General features: G+C 42.9%; 1 protein-coding gene across 2 annotated transcripts in view; it reads left to right on the plus strand.

Moving 5' to 3' along the window:
- The window catches only part of RBPMS (RNA binding protein, mRNA processing factor), an 85,967-nt gene extending 72,875 nt beyond the window's left edge, over nucleotides 1–13,092 (plus strand). For both annotated transcript variants that reach the window (XM_080987011.1, XM_080987010.1), the window contains 3 exons: nucleotides 3,742–3,811; nucleotides 8,989–9,095; nucleotides 10,654–13,092. In XM_080987011.1, the coding sequence (XP_080843137.1) occupies nucleotides 3,742–3,811; nucleotides 8,989–9,034 (116 nt within the window). In that variant the 3' untranslated portion in view covers nucleotides 9,035–9,095; nucleotides 10,654–13,092. The remainder of the gene's footprint in view (nucleotides 1–3,741; nucleotides 3,812–8,988; nucleotides 9,096–10,653) is intronic.
- Nucleotides 13,093–19,817: the final 6,725 nt, after the last annotated feature.

Consider the following 19,817-nt stretch of genomic DNA (forward strand, 5'->3'; position numbering starts at 1 on the left):
CATGGGTGTGTTTGGAATTAGGCACCCAAACCATAGTATGGCTTTGAATTCATTAATAATAATATTTTATTTTTATTTATTTTTATTTATACCCTGCCCATCTGGCTGGGTTGCTTCAGCCACTCTGGGTGGATTCCAACACATATAAAAACATAATAAAATGCCAAACATCAATGCTAGCAATCTAATCCAGTATAAAAAGTCACAATAACTTTAAACAGCTTATATCAAACAAAGCAACATTCAACAATCCACCAGAATCTAATAGTAAAACCGTAAAGTTAAACATCAGCACATAATAATCAGTTTACACTTATCAACCACAATAGAGAATTGCCAATCTATAATCAATAAAAATAACAGCAAATTGCAATGCATAAAATACCACAAAAGATACAAAAAGGGTAAAATTGTGACAAGGACACACAACTTATAAAACTATTTTTTAAAAAATATACCTGAACTCCTCTCCTTAGCTGCTGCTGCTGTTCTCAAACTCATGGTCTGGGAAAGGCTTCCAGGGCTGGAGTGTGGGCAGGGCAGATGGAAACACCATTGCCTGGTGAAGAATTCATTAATGTCTGCAGTTTCAGAGCAAGGTGAAGCGGGGGGGGGGGGGGAATGACTGCGAGAGCTCCCTCTTGTGGTGAACTGAATTCTGCCCCAATTGATTCTGCGGCCGTAGTGATGAAGGTTTGGGATTGTAGCACTCTTTCCCAAACCAACTGAACTTGGCTCTTTGGAACTTGCTGTATGTTCCCCCCACACTTCTAATTGCTACGTGATAAAAGATAATCTTAGCAGCAATTTCTGGCTTTGCTTAGCCCCTGCCCTCTTGCCTGACTTACTCATTTGCGCACTGAACTCAGAAGAGGCCAGCTGCTCTAAATGGGAGAGCAGGCTTTGTGCAGCTTGGAAAAAGATGGTGCAAGGAGGTAATTGGGCTTGTCATCTAGGTATTGACTTGTAGGGCAGGAGCTCTTTCCTGGTCCTGTTTAGGTGTCTTGTAGGGTTTGCTTAAGGGATGCAGGCGGCGCTGTGGGTTAAACCACAGAGCCTAGGACTTGCCGATCAGAAGGTTGTCGGTTCGAATCCCCGTGACGGGTGAGCTCCCGTTGCTCGGTCCCTGCTCCTGCCAACCTAGCAGTTCAAAAGCATGTCAAAGTGCAAGTAGATAAATAGGTACCGCTCCGGCGGGAAGGTAAACAGCGTTTCCGTGTGCTGCTCTGGTTCGCCAGAAGCGGCTTAGTCATGCTAGCCACATGACCCGGAAGCTGTATGCCGGCTCCCTCGGCCAATAAAGCGAGATGAGCGCCGCAACCCCAGAGTCGTCCACAACTGGACCTAATGGTCAGGGGTCCCTTTACCTTTACTAGGGCTTGCTTCCGGTAAGGCACCCCCTTTCCCAGAGTCCTTATGAGTCTTCTTCCCCCACCAACCTTCTTGTCTGGTAGTTGAGAATCTTCAGAGTATACTATTGAAAAGTTAGTGGTAGTCAGACTGGATGTTTAAGTATATGTAACTGCTTTCATTCCCCCCCCCCCCAAAAAAATATCACACATGAGAATTGCTAAGGGTCTTGCTAGACCACTTCCTTTTGTAGCAATTGCAATACACTATGCTAGATGCTGTTTGGTTTTAATTTTATTTCTATTGCTTCTTATATTTTGTATCTTGCTGCATTACCATTTGAATTCCATAGCTTCCCAAGTGTAATAAAATAAGAGAGAAGTGGTAAAATACAACGAAAAACCAGTGCGAATTAATGTGATAGTTGATGTGCCATCTCCTGCCTTCAGCCACAAATCCACAGACTTGTCGTGGACCACCTGAACGATGCTTGTGGACAACTGGTGGTCCGTGGGCCAGTTTGGCAGCCCTTCCACTATATGATCTCGGTGAAACTTTCAGTAGATGGACTCATACAAATAAAAATGAACGTGCCTGTTTTGTTTAAAATAAGGAGGCAAGGCATATTGCATGCCCACAAATTTTATAATGAACATTTGTTTTCTTAAAAATCCTTGCTTCTGGAAATGTTTGTGTGTACACATGCGATAGAGAATATATATATATCACACTCTGAAATTAGCATAGCCCTACTGACACCACCAGCACAACTTGAAGGCTCTGATTCATTTTGGCTGCTTTCTCACTTAATGCAACACTTGCATCTGTTTTGATGGGATGGCTGGTGTCAATTGCCAGGAAATGTCTAAATTTATAAGTATTGTTGGGGTCTGGATGGGCTGGGTATAGCATCTGAAGAATGTTTGGTCTAGTTCAGCTCTCAAATCCACTCCGATTTCCCCGATAGTGACCCAGGGACTAGAGGTGTTTTGCTGCAAAACCTGACAACTTTCCACGGGTGGTGTGGCTCGGGAATAGAGTTGGTGTTGTCTTTTTTCAGTTTATACTAATTTTGTATCTCTCTTTTGGGGTTTTGTATATAAAATGTAGAAAAAAATTCTCCTATAATAATTTAAACCTATTTTGCTGTATGAGTGGAACTGTGGGTGCCTGTTGTGCCCTATCTTGATTTGAAAACTTAATTAGGAACTCTCCTGCGGAACTTGGGGACCTGTGATCTTTGTCTCCATTCTAGAAAATATTGAGAGGGGCATGTTCTTGCATGTGCCCAGTGATCTTCCATCTGGTCCCACTAGAACAGACTTCCTCAACCTGGTGTCTTCCAGTTGTTGCTGGACTCCAACTCCCACCAGCCTCAGCCAGCATGGCCAATGGTCAGGAATGATGGGAGCTGTTGCCCAACAACATCGGAGGGCACCAGCTTGTGGAGAAGCTGTTCAAGGTAAGAGGCACAGTACGAAAGTGGATCATGTCAGGACAGACACCTGCCATTTCCCTTGAGCTTCTAATGGTATTGGGTTGCTCTTGATTGCATCTATTCAGTTTTAAAGCTACAATAGTGTGTGTGTGTGTGTGTGTGTGTGTTTTTATTATAAGAGATAAAAAGGAAACACACACACACACACACACACACACACACACACACACAGTAACAGTGCCAAAAGGAAACAGTGGAGACATCAAAATGAACTTTTAGGTAGCCGGGGAAACAAAGCCAGATGGGCGGGGTATTAATATAATATAATATGATGATAATGTCGTCCTCAGGACACTGGGACACAATCGAATAACACTAAAAATTGCAGACAAAATAAATGCTTAATAAAGGATAAATGATAAAAAAGACTTTACATAATTATAGGGGTGGGAAAAAATTAAATATTACAGAACAGCCGTGTACAAGGCTTCTTCCGTCTCCAGATTTACGATGTCCCCTGATGGTCTAGAGACAAGTGTAAAACTTACAGAATCCATGTATTCTGTATGAACAGGTGCCTTTCTAATCTCGCATTATCATAGTGGAGAGTCCAGTGGTTAATAAAACAATTCCATCTCTCTACTAGCTTGTCTGCTCCTTCGTCCTTCCCTCCTCCTTACCAGGTCTGTCAGTTTATCCATAAGGCCAGTGTGATACATTTTGTTAACATTCTGTTGTTGTTATGGTATTCTGTTGTTAATCTTCCTGCTTTGCTTAGCTGCCTTGGGGCATCTGCAAGAAGGTGGGGTGTAAATTTCAAATTTAGATGAAAGAACGCGTTGCTTGAGAGATTCAAAGGTGAGTCCTGCATCCGAGGAGGCTGAGGGCCGCTCTTATAAATGCCTTCCAAGTCTTGTCTCTCACTTTTGTTTTGATTTTTTCTCTCTCTCCAGATGCGCTGGCTCCCTCCCTCAGAGGCTACTTCTCAGGGCTGGAAGTCCCGTCAGTTCTGCTGAATACTGTGTAAGTGGATGAGAAAGACCTTGTGAAAATGCTCCAGATTAGCACAAGAGGGAGCCCGAGCGCTGTGTTGTTTTTGTTTTCTTCACTTCCTCTGTCTCATATGGATTGGTGGGAGGCTTGTGGCTACTTTCATTCTCTGCTTGTCATGCAGTCTTGGGCCTGAAATTGGTCCTTCTGTACTGGTTGCAGGTAGTCTCTCTCCGTGTCGCCACCCCCCTACTCCCTGCAATCTCCTTTCTGAGAAAAATATTCAACTTTTTTCGAACGAAAGGGAGCCGGTTCATGCTGTTGACCAAACTCTTTCATCGTTTTCTGTACCCCCTTCTCCCACAAACACATTTAAAAGAGTATAGGATGTCAGTCAGCCCAAGGCCTGGTTGAAGATGAACATTTTTGCCTGGCTCCTAAAGGTGTATAATGAAGGTGCCAGCCGAACCTCCCTGGGGAGAGCATTCTGCAGGGAGCCACTGCAGAGAAGGCCCCGTTCTTGTGTCGCCACCCTCCAGACCACTCAAGGAAGAGGCACACGAAGAAGGGCCTCAGAATATGATATCAGGGGCTGGATAAGTTCACATGGAGAGAGGCGGTCCTTGACGTATTGTGGTCCTGAGCCATTTAAGGTGTTCTACGTCAAATCCAATGCTTTGAATCGATGTTCCCCTTGCCTCGGGTGGCAGCGATTAGTGTCTGCATAATCACACATCACCCACCTCTACCATTTCTTTCCGGGGCATAAATAATACCTTAAGTGTAGATGAAGAAGCATTTGGATTTGATACCCCGTTTTATCACTACCCTAAGGAGTCTCAAAGCAGCTAACATTCTCCTTTCCCTTCCTCCCCCACAACAAACACTCTGTGAGGTGAGTGGGGCTGAGAGACTTCAGAGAAGTGTGACTAGCCCAAGGTCACCCAGCAGCTGCATGTGGAGGAACGGAGATAGGAACCCGGTTCACCAGATTACGAGACTACCGCTCTTAACCACTACACCACACTGGCTGAATTTATTTGTCTCTTTCCTCCTGTGATATGTGGGAGGGATCCTCAAGAATCTGGGAGTGACCCCAGAGTCTGATTGGATAGCTGATTGAGCAGTAAAAATACACTGCATGGGGTTTGTGTCCAAAACACAAAAAACTCCTTTGACCCTCTGAAGATAAAAGCAACCAACATGCAGCCTCTCTGTCTCCTCCTGCTTTTCTGTAAAGCAACAGAGAGCAATAGACCAATAATCTTCCCTCCCTGTTTTTCGTCCCATTTCAGCCAAAGAAAACAAATCTGCTGTTCTTAAAAATTAATGAAAACTTCACTGGCCGCACATCAAAGTTGGAGAGCTGTAAATCAGTGGGGTTATTAAAGGACATGAGTTTTGAGGGTGAAAGATGCATGCGGAGCTGCATGCTGCAAATAGGTTGGGATGACTTAAAAACTAAACCAGCAAGGACAGAAAGTAGTGAGGCTGAACTGATGGGAGAGAACTGCAAAACTTGTTCCCTTACAGAATGCTGGTTCCAGAACCTCAGGAAGCACTTCATACCCCAAAGTTCTGATTGCTCTAGAACAGTGTTCTTCAAACCTTCTATTGGCAGAGAACACTGTCCATATCAGCTGGGTCTCGCTGTGTGTTGCAGAGAACTCTGGGGCATGTCCTAAGTACACCGTCCATTCAGCCAGAGTACTAGCTGTATACCTATTGGGCTTCATTGTCACACATTCTCGGCAGAATATACATGAGATCTCTCCCAACACACTCATTATCTGTTCATTCAAGGGAATATGAGCAGCGAAGGGCACATACACCTTGTTGTTGTTGTTGTTTAGTCGTTCAGTCGTGTCCAACTCTTCGTGACCCCATGGACCAGAGCACGCCAGGCACTCCTGTCTTCCACTGCCTCCCGCAGTTTGGTCAAACTCATGCTGGTAGCTTCGAGAACACTGTCCAACCATCTCGTCCTCTGTCGTCCCCTTCTCCTTGTGCCCTCCATCTTTCCCAGCATCAGGGTCTTTTCCAGGGAGTCTTCTCTTCTCATGAGGTGGCCAAAGTATTGGAGCCTCAGCTTCAGGATCTGTCCTTCCAGTGAGCACTCAGGGCTGATTTCCTTCAGAATGGATAGGTTTGATCTTCTTGCAGTCCATGGGACTCTCAAGAGTCTCCTCCAGCACCAGAATTCAAAAGCATCAATTCTTTGGCGATCAGCCTTCTTTATGGTCCAGCTCTCACTTCCATACATCACTACTGGGAAAACCATAGCTTTTACTATACGGACCTTAGGGCAAGCAGTATGTGATGCCAATAAAGGTTTGATGATGATGGCAAGCAGTGTTCAGTGAAACTCAACTCATATTCTGATTTATTAGCTCAAGAAATACATACCCGACTGCCACCCCAGAAAGTTTTGAAATTGTTCAGCATCACAGGACAATAGGTGCCTGCTTTAACATAGATACCAACTATTGCACTGTGATGCTGAATAATTTCAAAATTTCGTCTCATATCTGTACTCACAAATCCATTTAATCTTCTGACATCTGAAAACCCAAACCTCATTGTGTCTGGTTAGCAGTACAATGTGCTGCTGTTTTCCTTTAAGAATAAACTCAGCAAATGGCCTTTCCCTAATATAGTGATTTTATCTTCCAAAGCCCAAATTTATCTAGGATTATTGGATTGTTGGTGGTTGTTTTTTTTTCCCCTAGAGAGAGGGAGCCAATGAGTTGTTTTCATACCAGCGTATCAGAGTGAGCAAGAGATGCATGCAAAAATGAGGCAAAGAGGCCTCGTGGATTGTTCTCCTCCTTCCAGATGCACGCACAGCCATATTTGGGAACAGTTCCCTCAGCTGCAAGCTGGCTGCTGCAATAGGAAAACCTCAGTGAAGAAAGAAAGAAAGAGTTCACCTCCGATGATTTTGCATGTTACGTGAACAATAAGAGAAGACAAAAGGCTTCTATTTTAAGAAGTGCTGAGACTGATGTAACAAGTCAAGCACCTGCCTCTCTAAGCATTATTAACATGTTTCAACATGTATACATGATGCACTGGCCATAAGAATTTGCTCCCTTGCATGTAGCATTAGTAAACTAGAGACGCAGGTGTCCTCAGCGGCTATGAGTGTCTTTTACCAGCTTCACCTGGTAAGGCAGATGCAGCCGTTCCTGGAGGAGAGCTGGACCACAGTTGTCTGTTATTGGAAACCTCAAAGTTGGATTACTGCAGTGCTCTTGGGGGGCGGGAGGCTACCCTTGAGGCTGCAGTTTCAGCTAGGCTGCTTATGGGAGCAAACCTACTCCCAGCTGCCAATCCTGCTACTGAACCAAGTTCAAGATTGAGACTACCTTTTCTCTTACATACCAAGTAGGTCACTGTGTTCTGCAGGGGAGTTTTTCCTCAAAGTCCCCCAAATATCAGAAACTTTCTGCACAGTAACTGAAAGGAAGGCTTTCAGTGGGGCTGCCCTTGTTTTGTGACAGGAGCACACTTAACCTGTACTTTACAGAAACAGTAGAAGACTTTGTTTTGTTTTGACAAACTTACCCATTTGGATGAAGAGGTCTTTGCTTTAGATTTAAAAACCATGCAAAATGGACATCTGCCTTTAGCTGTTGTTTCTGTACTGTTGTTCAAACGATTTTTAGCCGTGTTTTACGGCATGTTCGTAAATTGCCTTTAGACAAATGCAAAAGGAGACTGGCAAATAAATAAATCACCATATCCTCACCCAAAAGGCATTCAGTGGAAAGAGTAGCCATTGAGCGGCCTATCCTTTGGTTTATTTATTGGCTATACTAGCCAAATATAATGACCGTCCCTTGATGTGCAGAGGTAGACTTCCAGAATCCAGATACTGAGGGAAGAAAGGAGGAATAGCCATGGTGTGTTGCTTGTGACCTTCTCAGAAGTATTGAGCTGCCCTTTTTATTTAAAACAATGTTTTGGGTGTTGGAGCTGGGATGCTGGTCAGATTGGGTGAAGGGAGGCTTCTCATGGCCTTTGAAAAACAGGTCAAGCTTGACTTCAGCAAAAATGGGGCACGTTAAGAAAACATAGTTAATAAAGCTACTGTGCAACTGGGAACACCGGATGGAGGAAGGATTCGATGGGAGTCCAGCTTAGTTGTGGCTTTGGCTGCATAGGAGCACTCTAACCCTGTCCCTAAGCTGGACTGTTGTTATTGTGTCATTTGCAAAAGTGGGGCTTTTCAAGCTAGAAAACAATTGAACACTGCTGAGGTTGTCATAGAAAAGAAAAAGATGAGGAAAAAGAAGCAAAGGGACAAATGTGGTATTGTTGGTGTACAGTCAGCATTGTTTGAAAGTCGCTGTCAAGAGTAAAGGCTCAGTAGGTTTTCACCCTGAAATTATAATTCCTCATGCACATAGCACAGTGGATCCAGGGCAAACCGCTGCTTATATTCTTGATGTCTAATTAGTTCGGCTACAGCTGTTGTGGTTTAGCAGATTTGTATGTTGCGGTTGTGCTGAGAACTCTCTCCAATCTCCAACACTATTATAAATGGATTTTCCTAGATAGAGGCAATCTTCAGATTTCACTATTAAACACAGAAGCTAAGGTGTCCAATCTCTGTCATTTGTCCAGTCAGTGTACTCACTGGGAAAAAAGGCCCTATGTATTTTATATAATTATATCTAAGGGCCTATGCAGTGCTATTTTTCTAGAAAAAGAGGTGCTGGAACTCACTCATTCTCTTAGAATGGCAATGGTGCCCACCTGAGAGGTGCCAGAACTGATTTCTGGTGAGTTCCCCCTGAAAAAAAAAGCCCTGGCTATGTATTGTGTATTTTTCTTTATTGTAAATCGCTTGGAGAGCTTTGGGTGACAAGCAGCTATTAAGTTTAATAAATAAACAAACAAACAATCCTATAATGTACCAACTTTTTTCAATAAGGAGATATTCATATTAAGAATCTTTGTATCCATTATGGGGAATAATACCAACTGTCCCACAGATGAATACAATGCTAAAGTTTTAAGATGATTGTGGCAGTATTTCTGGTAACATAACTCTTTGTGTGTTGTGCATCTACTCTCTTGCAATTTGAAGACATGATTTCATATCTCCTTTTAACATCTTTAGAGATGGTCCTCGTCATATTACCCATTTCATTCTACAGAAGCATGAATGTTTCTGACAGCGCATGTACCTTTCTGTTGTGCAGGTACCAGGTGTGTGATGGCGGCTACAATCTGTCTTGTGGGTATTAATGCGTTCTTCCTAAGTCGCTACTGGTATCTTACCTCCATCTTCAAATTTGCAGTGTGGTGGGTAAGTGAAGACCTGGTTGTGAAAATACGCATTAATTTGATGGGCCAAACAGTTTAAGCAGCGCAGCCAAAAGCCTTAGACCCTCCATTTTCATCTTGGATCATCTTGACTTTGAGCCAAGAGACTCTGCTGAATAAATGCTGTTTATATGCATCTTCCCTGGCATATAACCAAGCTGGCAGTGCTAGCTGGAAATAACCTTGCACTGAAAAACCACCAGTTGGCTGCTGCTGTGGGCGATCAGTATATAGCAGGGGTTGGCACCTAAGGCCCATGAGCCACAAGCGGCTCATGGGGGTCGTTTAACTGGTCCATGGACCCCCGCTGCCTGCTCGGTTGGCTCCCATGCGCTGCACTAAACCAGCATGGAGCAGAGTGGGGACTGCCTTCTGCAACGCTGGCCCGCTTCCCATTGGCTGCAGGGAGCTCCAGGGCAGAAAGCCCAGCCAGCAGCCAAACGAAGCCTCAAGCGGTGGTTCCCACAGCGCAGCAACCTGGCAAAGGGGATGCAGCAAGGAAAACCATCGTCACCTCTCCACTGGGAAGTGCTGAGCAAAGACAAGTCCCCAGGCAACGCGGCTGATTTGATTGGCACAAGGCATGCAAGCTCCACCCCCCCAGTCGTTCTTAGACTCCTTATTGGATGAGCAACGCAGCCAAGCAACACAGTTGGAGCCTCCCTCCTCCCTGGCCGGCAGGGAGGGAGGGAGGGAGGGAGGGAGAGGAGCTGCTTCCTTTGAAACCCGGGAAATTTAAGGGACATCATCAATAAGGGACAGCAGTGGGACACAGTGCTGGGGTAAGGGACTTTCCCGCCAAATAAGGGACGGTTGACAGCTATGCCGTAGCGTCTGCGGGACCGTGAACCGGCCCAAGCCACAAAAACTTTGCCGACCCCTGATATATAGCATAGCTTCAGAAGGCAAAGCTTTTGTTCATACAAGAGCTCTGTTTTGCGTTTGGCCGCACTGAAGCTTTCTTTGAGATAGCAGCTTGCTAATTCAATTGGCTTGAGCTCAGCAGTAACACTTGGTGTTGCTTTTCCTTTTGGAATCAGTCAGAAGCATGCCTCTCTCACTGCCAAGGAGTGAGAAATGCATACACAGGAAGAGGCACCCCCAGAGCCCATGCATACAGTGAAATCAGTGTGCAAATCCAAACAGAGGGTCTTACGACACAAGAAAGTTAAAGAATTCCTGTTCATAATTTAATCCACCCTCACCTTCTTTCTATTCTGTTTTGCCCTGTGTTCACACATTATTCTTTGAATGCTAAAGGTTCTGTTCTGCTCTTAAGAGAAGGTCTTGAGAAGAACTGTCAATTTCTCCACTAGCAGATTCCATAGAGGGGAGGGGTATCCTACTTGTCAGCACTGTATCTCTTTCAGCAAGCTGCTCCCTATGTTCTTATTGAGGGGCCCTGTGCCTTGTGCCTGAAACCCCCTGGCCTAGAGATCTAGGTGTCCATATGTACATGAGCACCCAGACTCTTCCACTTTCTCATCGTTCCAAGATTGTGATTGCCTTTTTCTAACTGATGCATCTTGCCTTTCTTACAGGCTTGAAAAAACCTCACACAAGGATGGATTCCTTCAAGACTTTGCCACAGCCTCTATCACACATCTGCTCTTTCAGAAGTAAAGTAAAAATACTGAGTAATAATAATGTTTTCCTCTTCTATGCTGTATAAAATTGTAAGGAAGAGTGCGAATTCTAAAAAGCATGGCTGAACATCTGGTTTGAAAAAGTTATTTTCAAACAAAGCAACAAAGAGAACCAAGTATTTTTATACTAAGCATTTTAAGTAGAAAGATCTTACGCTGGGTTGGATCACTGATTACGTTCTTGACTTTTTGAATGCGTGTAATTGAAATTTCTCTTTCCCTGTCCTTTTAAGCTGCATGTTCAAGGCATGTTTTTAAATCTTGTTCAGATTTTTAAAAAGTGTATTGTTAAATTGTATAAACTCTTTGGCTATCCTGACGGGGAGCCTGAGAGGATGTGTGTTGAACATATGAAGTATTCCTGTGGTACGTGCTTCTCCCAGTTGTGCCAAATTATATCAAGCAAGACAATCAGATATGCAAATGTCTTTGTAACTTTGGGATATATTACCGTGTGCTGAACAGTATACTGGCAGTTCTGACAGCTGGTTTATGCTGTATTTTATCTGTGGTCACATATTTTGATATAAAACTATATGGGGGAGATGTGCTTTTTTTCTATGGCTTTCTACTGTGCACTAAGACCATTTTCATAATTACAACAGCTAGAAAAAGTGCAGTCATCACAATAAAATGACTGCAGCTACCTCTGCATACTGTATTCATTCAGACACATAGTTCCCAACATGCCGTTGTGTAACCAGTAGGATTCCTTGGTAAAAGAGAAAAGGAAAAGCATCTAGTTGGGCTATGGGAACCAGTCTTGAATGGCAGAGCCACGGAGGAAATGTCTTCTGTAAAGTAGGTTCATAGCATTCCTAGTCTACTTGTTTTAAAATAAGGGTACATTTGCATGCCTTTGCTCCATGTACAGGAAGGATTGGTTCTGCTAAGGTGGTGGTGGTTGTTAGCCGGTAATGCTGCTGTCTGTGAAGCTGACTGAAACATTGAGCAGTAAAGCTTAAGTTCATTTCATGCCATTATCCCATATGCATGCAGAAAACCAAAGGCCTTCTCTGTCACTGGATCCAGATCTAAGGCTCTTCTTCTGTACAGATTTTCTAGGAAGTGCCAAACTTGGATACAACAGTTGACCTTCCAATGTCGCCACTAACATCCTCCATGTGTCTGCAAGGCTGCCAGGTTGTGTGAAACTCACATAAAAAGAGCCAACTCAGCGCCATTGTTCTATTAGTTTGATGTCTGCCCTCTGTCTATACACAGACATTTCTGGTATAGAGGAATTCAGCAGCCCCTGTGTACCTACTTTTGTATAAGGTGCTGCTCCACCAGTGCCAAGATGAATACCAGGATCCCTTGAGGTCTTGGGAGAGAGTACCAGCTTGATTTTGCATGCAAACGTCTCTCTTACTGAACTACTTGGATTGCTTGGCCGTCAACTGGGGTGTGGACACAATGGATTCAATTAGTCATCTGCCTTCTCAAGCCTGATTCATGCCACCATTTTCAGGTGTGATATGTGGGTTGAGTGAATACAGCTTGTACGCTGTCCTCTGACCTGCTAATGAAGTTGGTTACATGACTTAGGCACCATTGGACAACCTGCCTGTAAATCAGTCAATCAGGATATCTGTCTATAGTGATGTAACAAAAACAGTTGCTTCACAAAAGGCAGAGAAGTAAAAAAAATAAAAATTAGAATTGACCTTGTCATCAAAAGATGATTATGTGAACCAGTCCCTCTGAGTACCATGATGTGGAGAGAAGGCCAGGGCTCCTGGATCATTTATTGGTGTAGAAGACAAAACTTCCAACAGACGAGCTTCCTTCTTTCCTGAATGATATGCTCCACATGCCAGATTCTTGCTTCCTATCCTCCTTTGCAATCTAGTCATGATACAGCTATACGGTTACTTCCATAACAATACTGGTAGTTCTGACTAAACAAGGAAACTGTTTTAATATGGTTAAATCTTTCCAAATGGGCTTCCCCGAGTATTGTTAATTCTCCTGAGAACAAATGACTTCATTGTCTTAAAGAGAATGCAGTATTTTGCAGGGAATACAAGTGACAAATGTCAAGCAGTCAGAGGCTTTAAAATTGCAGGGGAAAGGGGGTAGGTAAAAACCTATTCTTAAAACTAAATGGAAGACTTGAGAACAGAATTAAAATGTGACAGCGGGTGGCTGAATAACAGAATTGTGTTGGACTTTGTCAGCAAAAAACTTGATTTTTCCATATCTCCTCCTATTGGCAATAGCAGAAACAGAAGATGCTTCCAATTTATGGTTTTGTTTTTTTAAAAATAATGTTGTTAAAGGTACTTTTCTATTGTAATTTTCTAAAAATAAAGAAACAATGATTATAACTTATGCCTAAATAACAGTGGCCTCTGTTACAGTGTCTCCTTATCTGATTACCTGTTTGAGGAAATACAAGTTGCCTATGAGAATAAATTGCTTTCTAGGTGTGTTGATCCTGCTAGTGATCTCTGTGTGAGGTCAGGGTGTGTAACCTCTCATAGTATCAAGGAAACAGGATTTAAAACATCTCTGGCCTGGATCATGCAGGCATGTGAAATACATTGCCATCCTTTCGCTTGGTAGTTCCCACATTCTGCAGTGTTGAGTAAACTGTTTTAAAAACTAATTATTTGAGCAGACACCAGGTAAGAAGAAACCTAATTCTCAGGTCTGTGGTGATTAGTCTGTGATGGCTCATTTATACTTGCAAGTTATCATGCAAAGCATTGCACGTGCCAAAGGGAGAGGTGTCCCTGTGTCAAGAATAATTCCAGTTCAGTTGTAATAATAATCATTTAAAAAATTATCAGCTATACTTCACCCATCTGGCTGGGTTGCCCAGGCCACTCTGGGTGGCTTCCAAGCCACATAAATACATAACAACTTCCTGACACAGGGCTGCCTTCAGATGTCTTCTAAAAGTTGTCTTCAGCCCTCTGGCTGAAATAATATCTTGCCCGGCTTCAAAGCTACCTGCTTGAGGAATATATCTGTATTTGAAGCAAGCTTAGAATCCTGGATAATTAACAATTCTTGTCTCACCTCAGGTTCTTCTTGGGGTAACTGCTTATGTTAAACATTGTCCATCTTGGGCATGCAAAAGTAGCTTGAAATCCAGTTAGCATGAGCAGAGATTGGGGAATGGACCAAGATACTGAGAACAGGTTAACTACTTTTCAGACTCCTGGCATGAAAAAACAGTATGTTTATTATTCATTCAGATAGGTCTGATTAAGTCACTAAGGCTTGTATTGTTGAGATCTTTTATTTATTTTTTTATAAGATATTTATTAAAATTTTCAAAGTGTTACAAAATAAAATAAAAGCAGAAGAAAGTACAAAATAAAAATAGTTAACAAAGTAGAAAAAGAAAAAGAACAAACCCCTTCCAACCATATGAATACAAATTCAAAAATAAAAAAGTGACAGGGAAAAAAAATACATCACAAACAATTAAAAACATTTAAAGACAAATTCATTATTTTCAAATCCTCAACTGTCATTGCCTTCTTTCTTTGACCTCCTCCTCCTCCCTTTCTTTGTATCCTAATTATTAATTATCCCAGCAAATCCTTTCCATATTTCATAATATTCTGTCATTACATTACCCTAAACTGTTTTAATCTTATCTTTCTATAATAAAATAAACCTTAAAGCTTAAAACTTAAATCTTATCTTATCCTTACCAACTTCTCATAACCATAATATTCTTTCATAATTCTTTAAACATCTTTACTAAAGCCAAGTATTTTCATTCCAACATTTTTCTGACATTCATCAATTTTATAAAACAGTTCTAATGGTAGAGAAAAGAGATACAAACAGGTCCAATCTTCATCCAACGTCCCTTCCTCCTGGTTCCGGGTTTTGTCAGTCCTTATTATCCCGTCGATCTAGCCCATTAACCTGGCAACCTTATATCCGAGGCCCTCAAGTCTCTTCCATGTCCCTTCCGCAGCTCTTCTTCATATTTGTAACTGTATTTTCCCTTGTCTCCTGCTCGTGGTAACTCCAGCTTGGCAATGTTTTTAGCCCTTCTCGACAGATCAGCCCCTTTTCCATATTCAACACTGAATTCCATATGGTATTTAAAAGCATGTTTCAAAGGCCCTCCAGAATTAAGAGCCCCCACAATCCCAAACATCTCACGGCCCATTGCCAGATTTGAAAAGTCCAAACATCCCAGCATAGGGGGGGTCAATCCAGCCCCCCATTTCCAAGCCAAACCAAACTTTTTCTTTCCAAATCTGGCTTTTTCCAAGTTCATTTGTCAAATCCGAAAACTCATATTCCTGTTGGGCCTGTTCTGTCAGGACACACTCCTGATTTAATTCCTGAGTGGGCTCCACATATTTTCCCACTGTCTGTTCAAAATTTCCCACTGCCTGTTCAAAATTTCTAGTCAAAGTCGCCATCCAATTCACCTTCTCATGTAACTGTTCCAGTAAGGCATTTGTTTTATAGAAAGCACACAACAAAGCTTCTGAATTGTCCTGCAAGGTCAAATGCCTGTTCCCACGATTGTAATCTGTAACAGCTGCCGGCTCCCTGGAGTTGGTTACAGTTTCACAGTCTCCCTCTAGGGGGAAAACTTCTATTTGTTCTTGCAACAAAGTTTCCCTTTTTGAGATACTTTGTCAATATTTCTTCCTTTAAAATGCGAAGGGAAACAGTGGAATCACTATGTTTCTCTTCTTTTAGCTATCTGTCAAAAACGCTTGTCTCTGGTCAGTGAACTTCAAACGTCAGTCCTGACACCCCTCTCCAGGATCAGGACGGAGGAAAGTTACTTTACTTTAAACTCACTTTAAGCAGTCCGAAAAAGACCCCCCCCTTCTCCTGCTGTCGAAGGGGGGTTCCACAACTTTAAATGATGAAATTCAATCCTTTAAAGGCGGTTTTCTGAGCTCTAGTTTACGTTGTCTTTGCTTTATTCTGTTTACAAAAGAACGGAAGGCTGACTTCCTGTTTAGACCTTCCCGTTCCGTACCGAATTAAAATAGGTTTTTAAGATCCAATTCTTTTCTGCTCGCAAGTCCTTATTTAATGTCCAGTTGTTCAAAGTCTAAGTACTCACGGGTGCTTATTTTAAAGTCCAAATTGTCCCAGGAAAAAGGCAGCGCTCTCCGGCAACGGCTATGCGGCTTCGCTCCACGGAAATAGCAGTTGACTCACAGCACCGCGCCACTTCCCCCTCTTTACTTCGGAGCCCGTTAGTGGGTTCCTTAGCGAGTTGGGGGGGCGCTAAGGGTGCCCGCCGAGTCCCATGGTCACAGGCTTCATCCGCCTGTGATTTTTGAGTGGGTCCCCGCTTCGCTGTAGCGGTAAAGACCCGTTTCCCGTGGAGCTGGTCCCTCCAGTTCAGAGGGAATCCGCCATTGCCGATGGCGCCACCCTGGAAGTCCTCTATTGTTAAGATCTTTTATAAAGGAGCTCTTTAAATCAATGGAACTGAAGACACAACTATAGGTTATTGGTTGGTCTTGCCACTATTCCAAACTCTTTATCCAGATTTATATACGTTGAGGGCCAGTTTTTTTGTTGCGTAAGAATTAATCATCTGCTTCAATATTTCTTGGCAACAGTGAGGTATAAGGCTTGTGTTGTAAACTAAGGCTGCAATCCTGTATTTACTTACCTAGGAGTACCTATGTCTACTCAGAGGTATTTGGGTGATCCTTTTAAGGCTTGCTGGTCATGGCAAGGGCTATTTGGTGAAGCCAAGTAAAGGCAAATGGAACTCGGGCCCACTGAAAGTTCCCAGTAAGAATGAAGGAGCCAAGATCGTGAGAACAGCATCCATAGAATGCCACGCTGTTAAAACACCTGCCCATCCACAAATGGAGAAAACATTATTTCCAGCAAAAATGTCAGGACTGCATTGCATGTTAATAAATTGGTGAAATGTTCACCACAAACAAGGGGGAAGTGAGCATGGCTCATAGTACAGGGGGAAATGAATAACTTAAATGGAAAATCCTACTGATAACTGGAGCTCATGGAAACAAATGGGTGCAGGATAGGCATCTAATAGATATGTGAAGCCACACAAAACCTGCTAAATAAGCAGGAATCGTCACAGGGCAGTATCCTAAGATCTGAAAACACCCAAACAGGGCTCTATGAACCACCACTTTGGATGAAATGAGCTGCAATGCACACGTGCAATGCTTGAGTCTCCCTTATTAATCTCCATGTACAGTTACAGTGTTCTGTGCCATGAGATATCAAAACTGGCATCACATTTGTCACCAGCACTTCATCTTAGCAAGTGATACTTGTCTGTTGTCATAAATTTCTCTCAATAAGCAGTTAAGTGCCTGTTTTATTTTTATTTCATATTTTACTTTTATGCTTTTTTATTGCATTTTTAAACGGAATAATGACCTCGATAGTGGAGTTCTACATCCTGTGTCGGAGACAGTATGCCTCTTGGATACCAATTACAGTGGTGCCCCGCAAGACGAATGCCTCGCAAGACGGAAAACCCGCTAGACGAAAGGGTTTTCCGTTTTGGAGGTGCTTCGCAAAACGAATTTCCTATGTGCTTGCTTCGCAAGACGAAAATGTCTTGCCAGTTCCTGCGGGGGTTTTTTCCTTTTTCCCAAGCCGCTAAACCGCTTATCAGCTGCTGGCTAAGCCGCTTATCAGCTGATCTTTAAGCCGCTTAACAGCTGATGCTAAGCCGCTTATCAGCTGATCTTTAAGCCGCTTAACAGCTGATGCTAAGCCGCTTATCAGCTCATCGTTAAGCCGCTTATCAGCTCATCGTTAAGCCTCTTATCAGCTGATCTTTAAACCTAAGCCGCTAATACTGTAGCGCTAAGCCGCTAAACCTCTAATGGGCTTGCTTCGCAAGACGAAAAAACCCGCAAGACGAAGAGACTCGCGGAACGGATTCTTTTCGTCTTGCGAGGCACCACTGTACTGGGAATTGCAGGTGGGGAGGATGTTGTTGCACTCAGGCCCTGTTTACGGGTTTCCTATAGTCATCTGGCAACTGAGAACAGAATGCGAAACTCTTATTTCCTTGAATATATATATGAAGTAGTAAGTTAGCTCCCCTATGCAGAAAAATCGCTCACCTCTACAATTTCCTTTCACCCCCTTTCATTCATGGTGGGCACCAGCATGATCTTATCAACTCAACACTCTCAACAGCTTTCTGCCTAGGTATCATTGTCAAATTATACTGCAGAATCATCAATAGGAATTGGTGCCTGAATCTCTCATGAACTAGTCTGATTTTACATCTCTCAACCGTGAGACTTAATGGAGGCCACATTTAGTTTGGTGGGTCACAAATACAGGAAGCCAGCCTAATGGAACTTGGAACAAGTCAATAGTGGTGCTGTGCTGGCATAGCTGAAGTCAACCACCTCATCTCCCACCTCCCAACACACCTATTTCACTCCCTTGATGTGTTGCAGATGTTGCATAGGCTCCCCTCCTAAAGCAGTTTAAGAGGCTGGGAGCTAGCTGAGGAATGAGCATTCCTTACACATATGCCACTTCCTTCTCTCAGGGGTGAATTTTCTCTTCCCATCTTAATAATAGTTACTGTTAATGAAACTTCCAATTTCTAGCTTCTGAAACCAAGAGGTAACCTGTTGTACCAGGCACTGCTAATAGTCGAAAGAAGAATTCTAACTTGACTGATGGCATCTGTTGGTGAAAAACACCTATTTTTAATCAAGCCAAGGATATGCCTGCTGCTAGTCTCTAGGCAACAGCACACCAAGGAATCCGATCCAGCATATTAGCAGCTACCTCCGTGTGAGCCATGCAGCTGTAAGTAATTGGATGTCACTGCCATCACTATCTCCATGGTTATCCCTAACCTCGAATCCCTTTCCATCAGCAGGCAGCAAGAGCTTGCCACTCCCCTGTGTCATACCACCATCTGCCTGCACTTATAGAAAGTGACAGGGAAAGCCAAATGGGCATTCTTTACACAATTTGTCTAAGCTCACTTGCCTTTTTCTCCTCCGTTCTCTAAAAGCCTGGAAGGATTGCAATGAATTATAGATCAAATGCATTACAAACTACTTCATGTCAGTTCTCTCAGGCAACCATGCAAAATCCTGCTGCTACTTCCTTTTTATTCTGTTTTCCCTTTCCCCCCTCTTCCCTTGCCTATAGTTATAAATATCAGGGGAGGAAATAAAATTACCCTTCTGTTACACCAATTTGTGGAGCAGCATCAAACAGATCTGTATTTGTATTGCCGACCCAATAAACTTCCAAAATTACACTCTCAATTTGTGATGCCCAAGCTTTTAAGGGTGGCTAGGGACAGACAGCAAGTTGAATCTATGATTGGTTGTAGACCTCTGGGCCCAGTTTTTAACATTCAAAGCTAAATGGATTGGGTCCTTTGTACCTCGAAGAATACATGCCCGATACAAGCCTCTCCTTTACCGTAAGTTCATTTGAAGAGGCATTACTGCACGTGACAATTCCTTATCTAAGGTCAGAACTGGCAGTGGCACCATCCTCAATCTCAACTGCAAACACCACTGCAAGAACAGACAGGCTTTGCCTCACTGTTTTGCAGGTTTTCTAGATTGGGACACACACACTTTATTCATTTTAATTATGTAAATTAGGGCAGAGGTTTAAGAAAAATACTCTTACCTTCATTTATTTCTGTTTCCCACACAGCCAACAGGCAGAACAGGCAAGATGTTCCTGATCACTCCATAACTGCTGTAGGTCAGATGATTAGGTAGAGAAGAGACCAAGCTCTTCTGAGAAATAATTCAGTTTTAAACTGCAAATAATACAGAGCTAAGGAACAGACTTTCATTAAATTAGTATATTGGTTGTCAAAACAGGAGGATGCCTGCTCTCTGAAGAGTGTAAAAAATTGATAGAGAAGGCAAGAATACCTGATTCCTCACCTTCCATACACACAGTTTTTATTTGAGTCCTGAGGTGGATCAATGATTTTTTTAGAAAAAGAAAAAGAATGCCACCATGTCCCATTCTTTTTGCAGTGCAGTTAAGATGGAAGGAGGAGGCTGGAGCTTGAGCCATGAAGCTCTCCAAATGATTTTGGCCCAGTCAGTCTC

This window comes from Podarcis pityusensis (assembly GCF_964106645.2).
Source record: "Podarcis pityusensis genome assembly, chromosome: 17".
NCBI classification, from domain to species: domain Eukaryota; kingdom Metazoa; phylum Chordata; class Lepidosauria; order Squamata; family Lacertidae; genus Podarcis; species Podarcis pityusensis.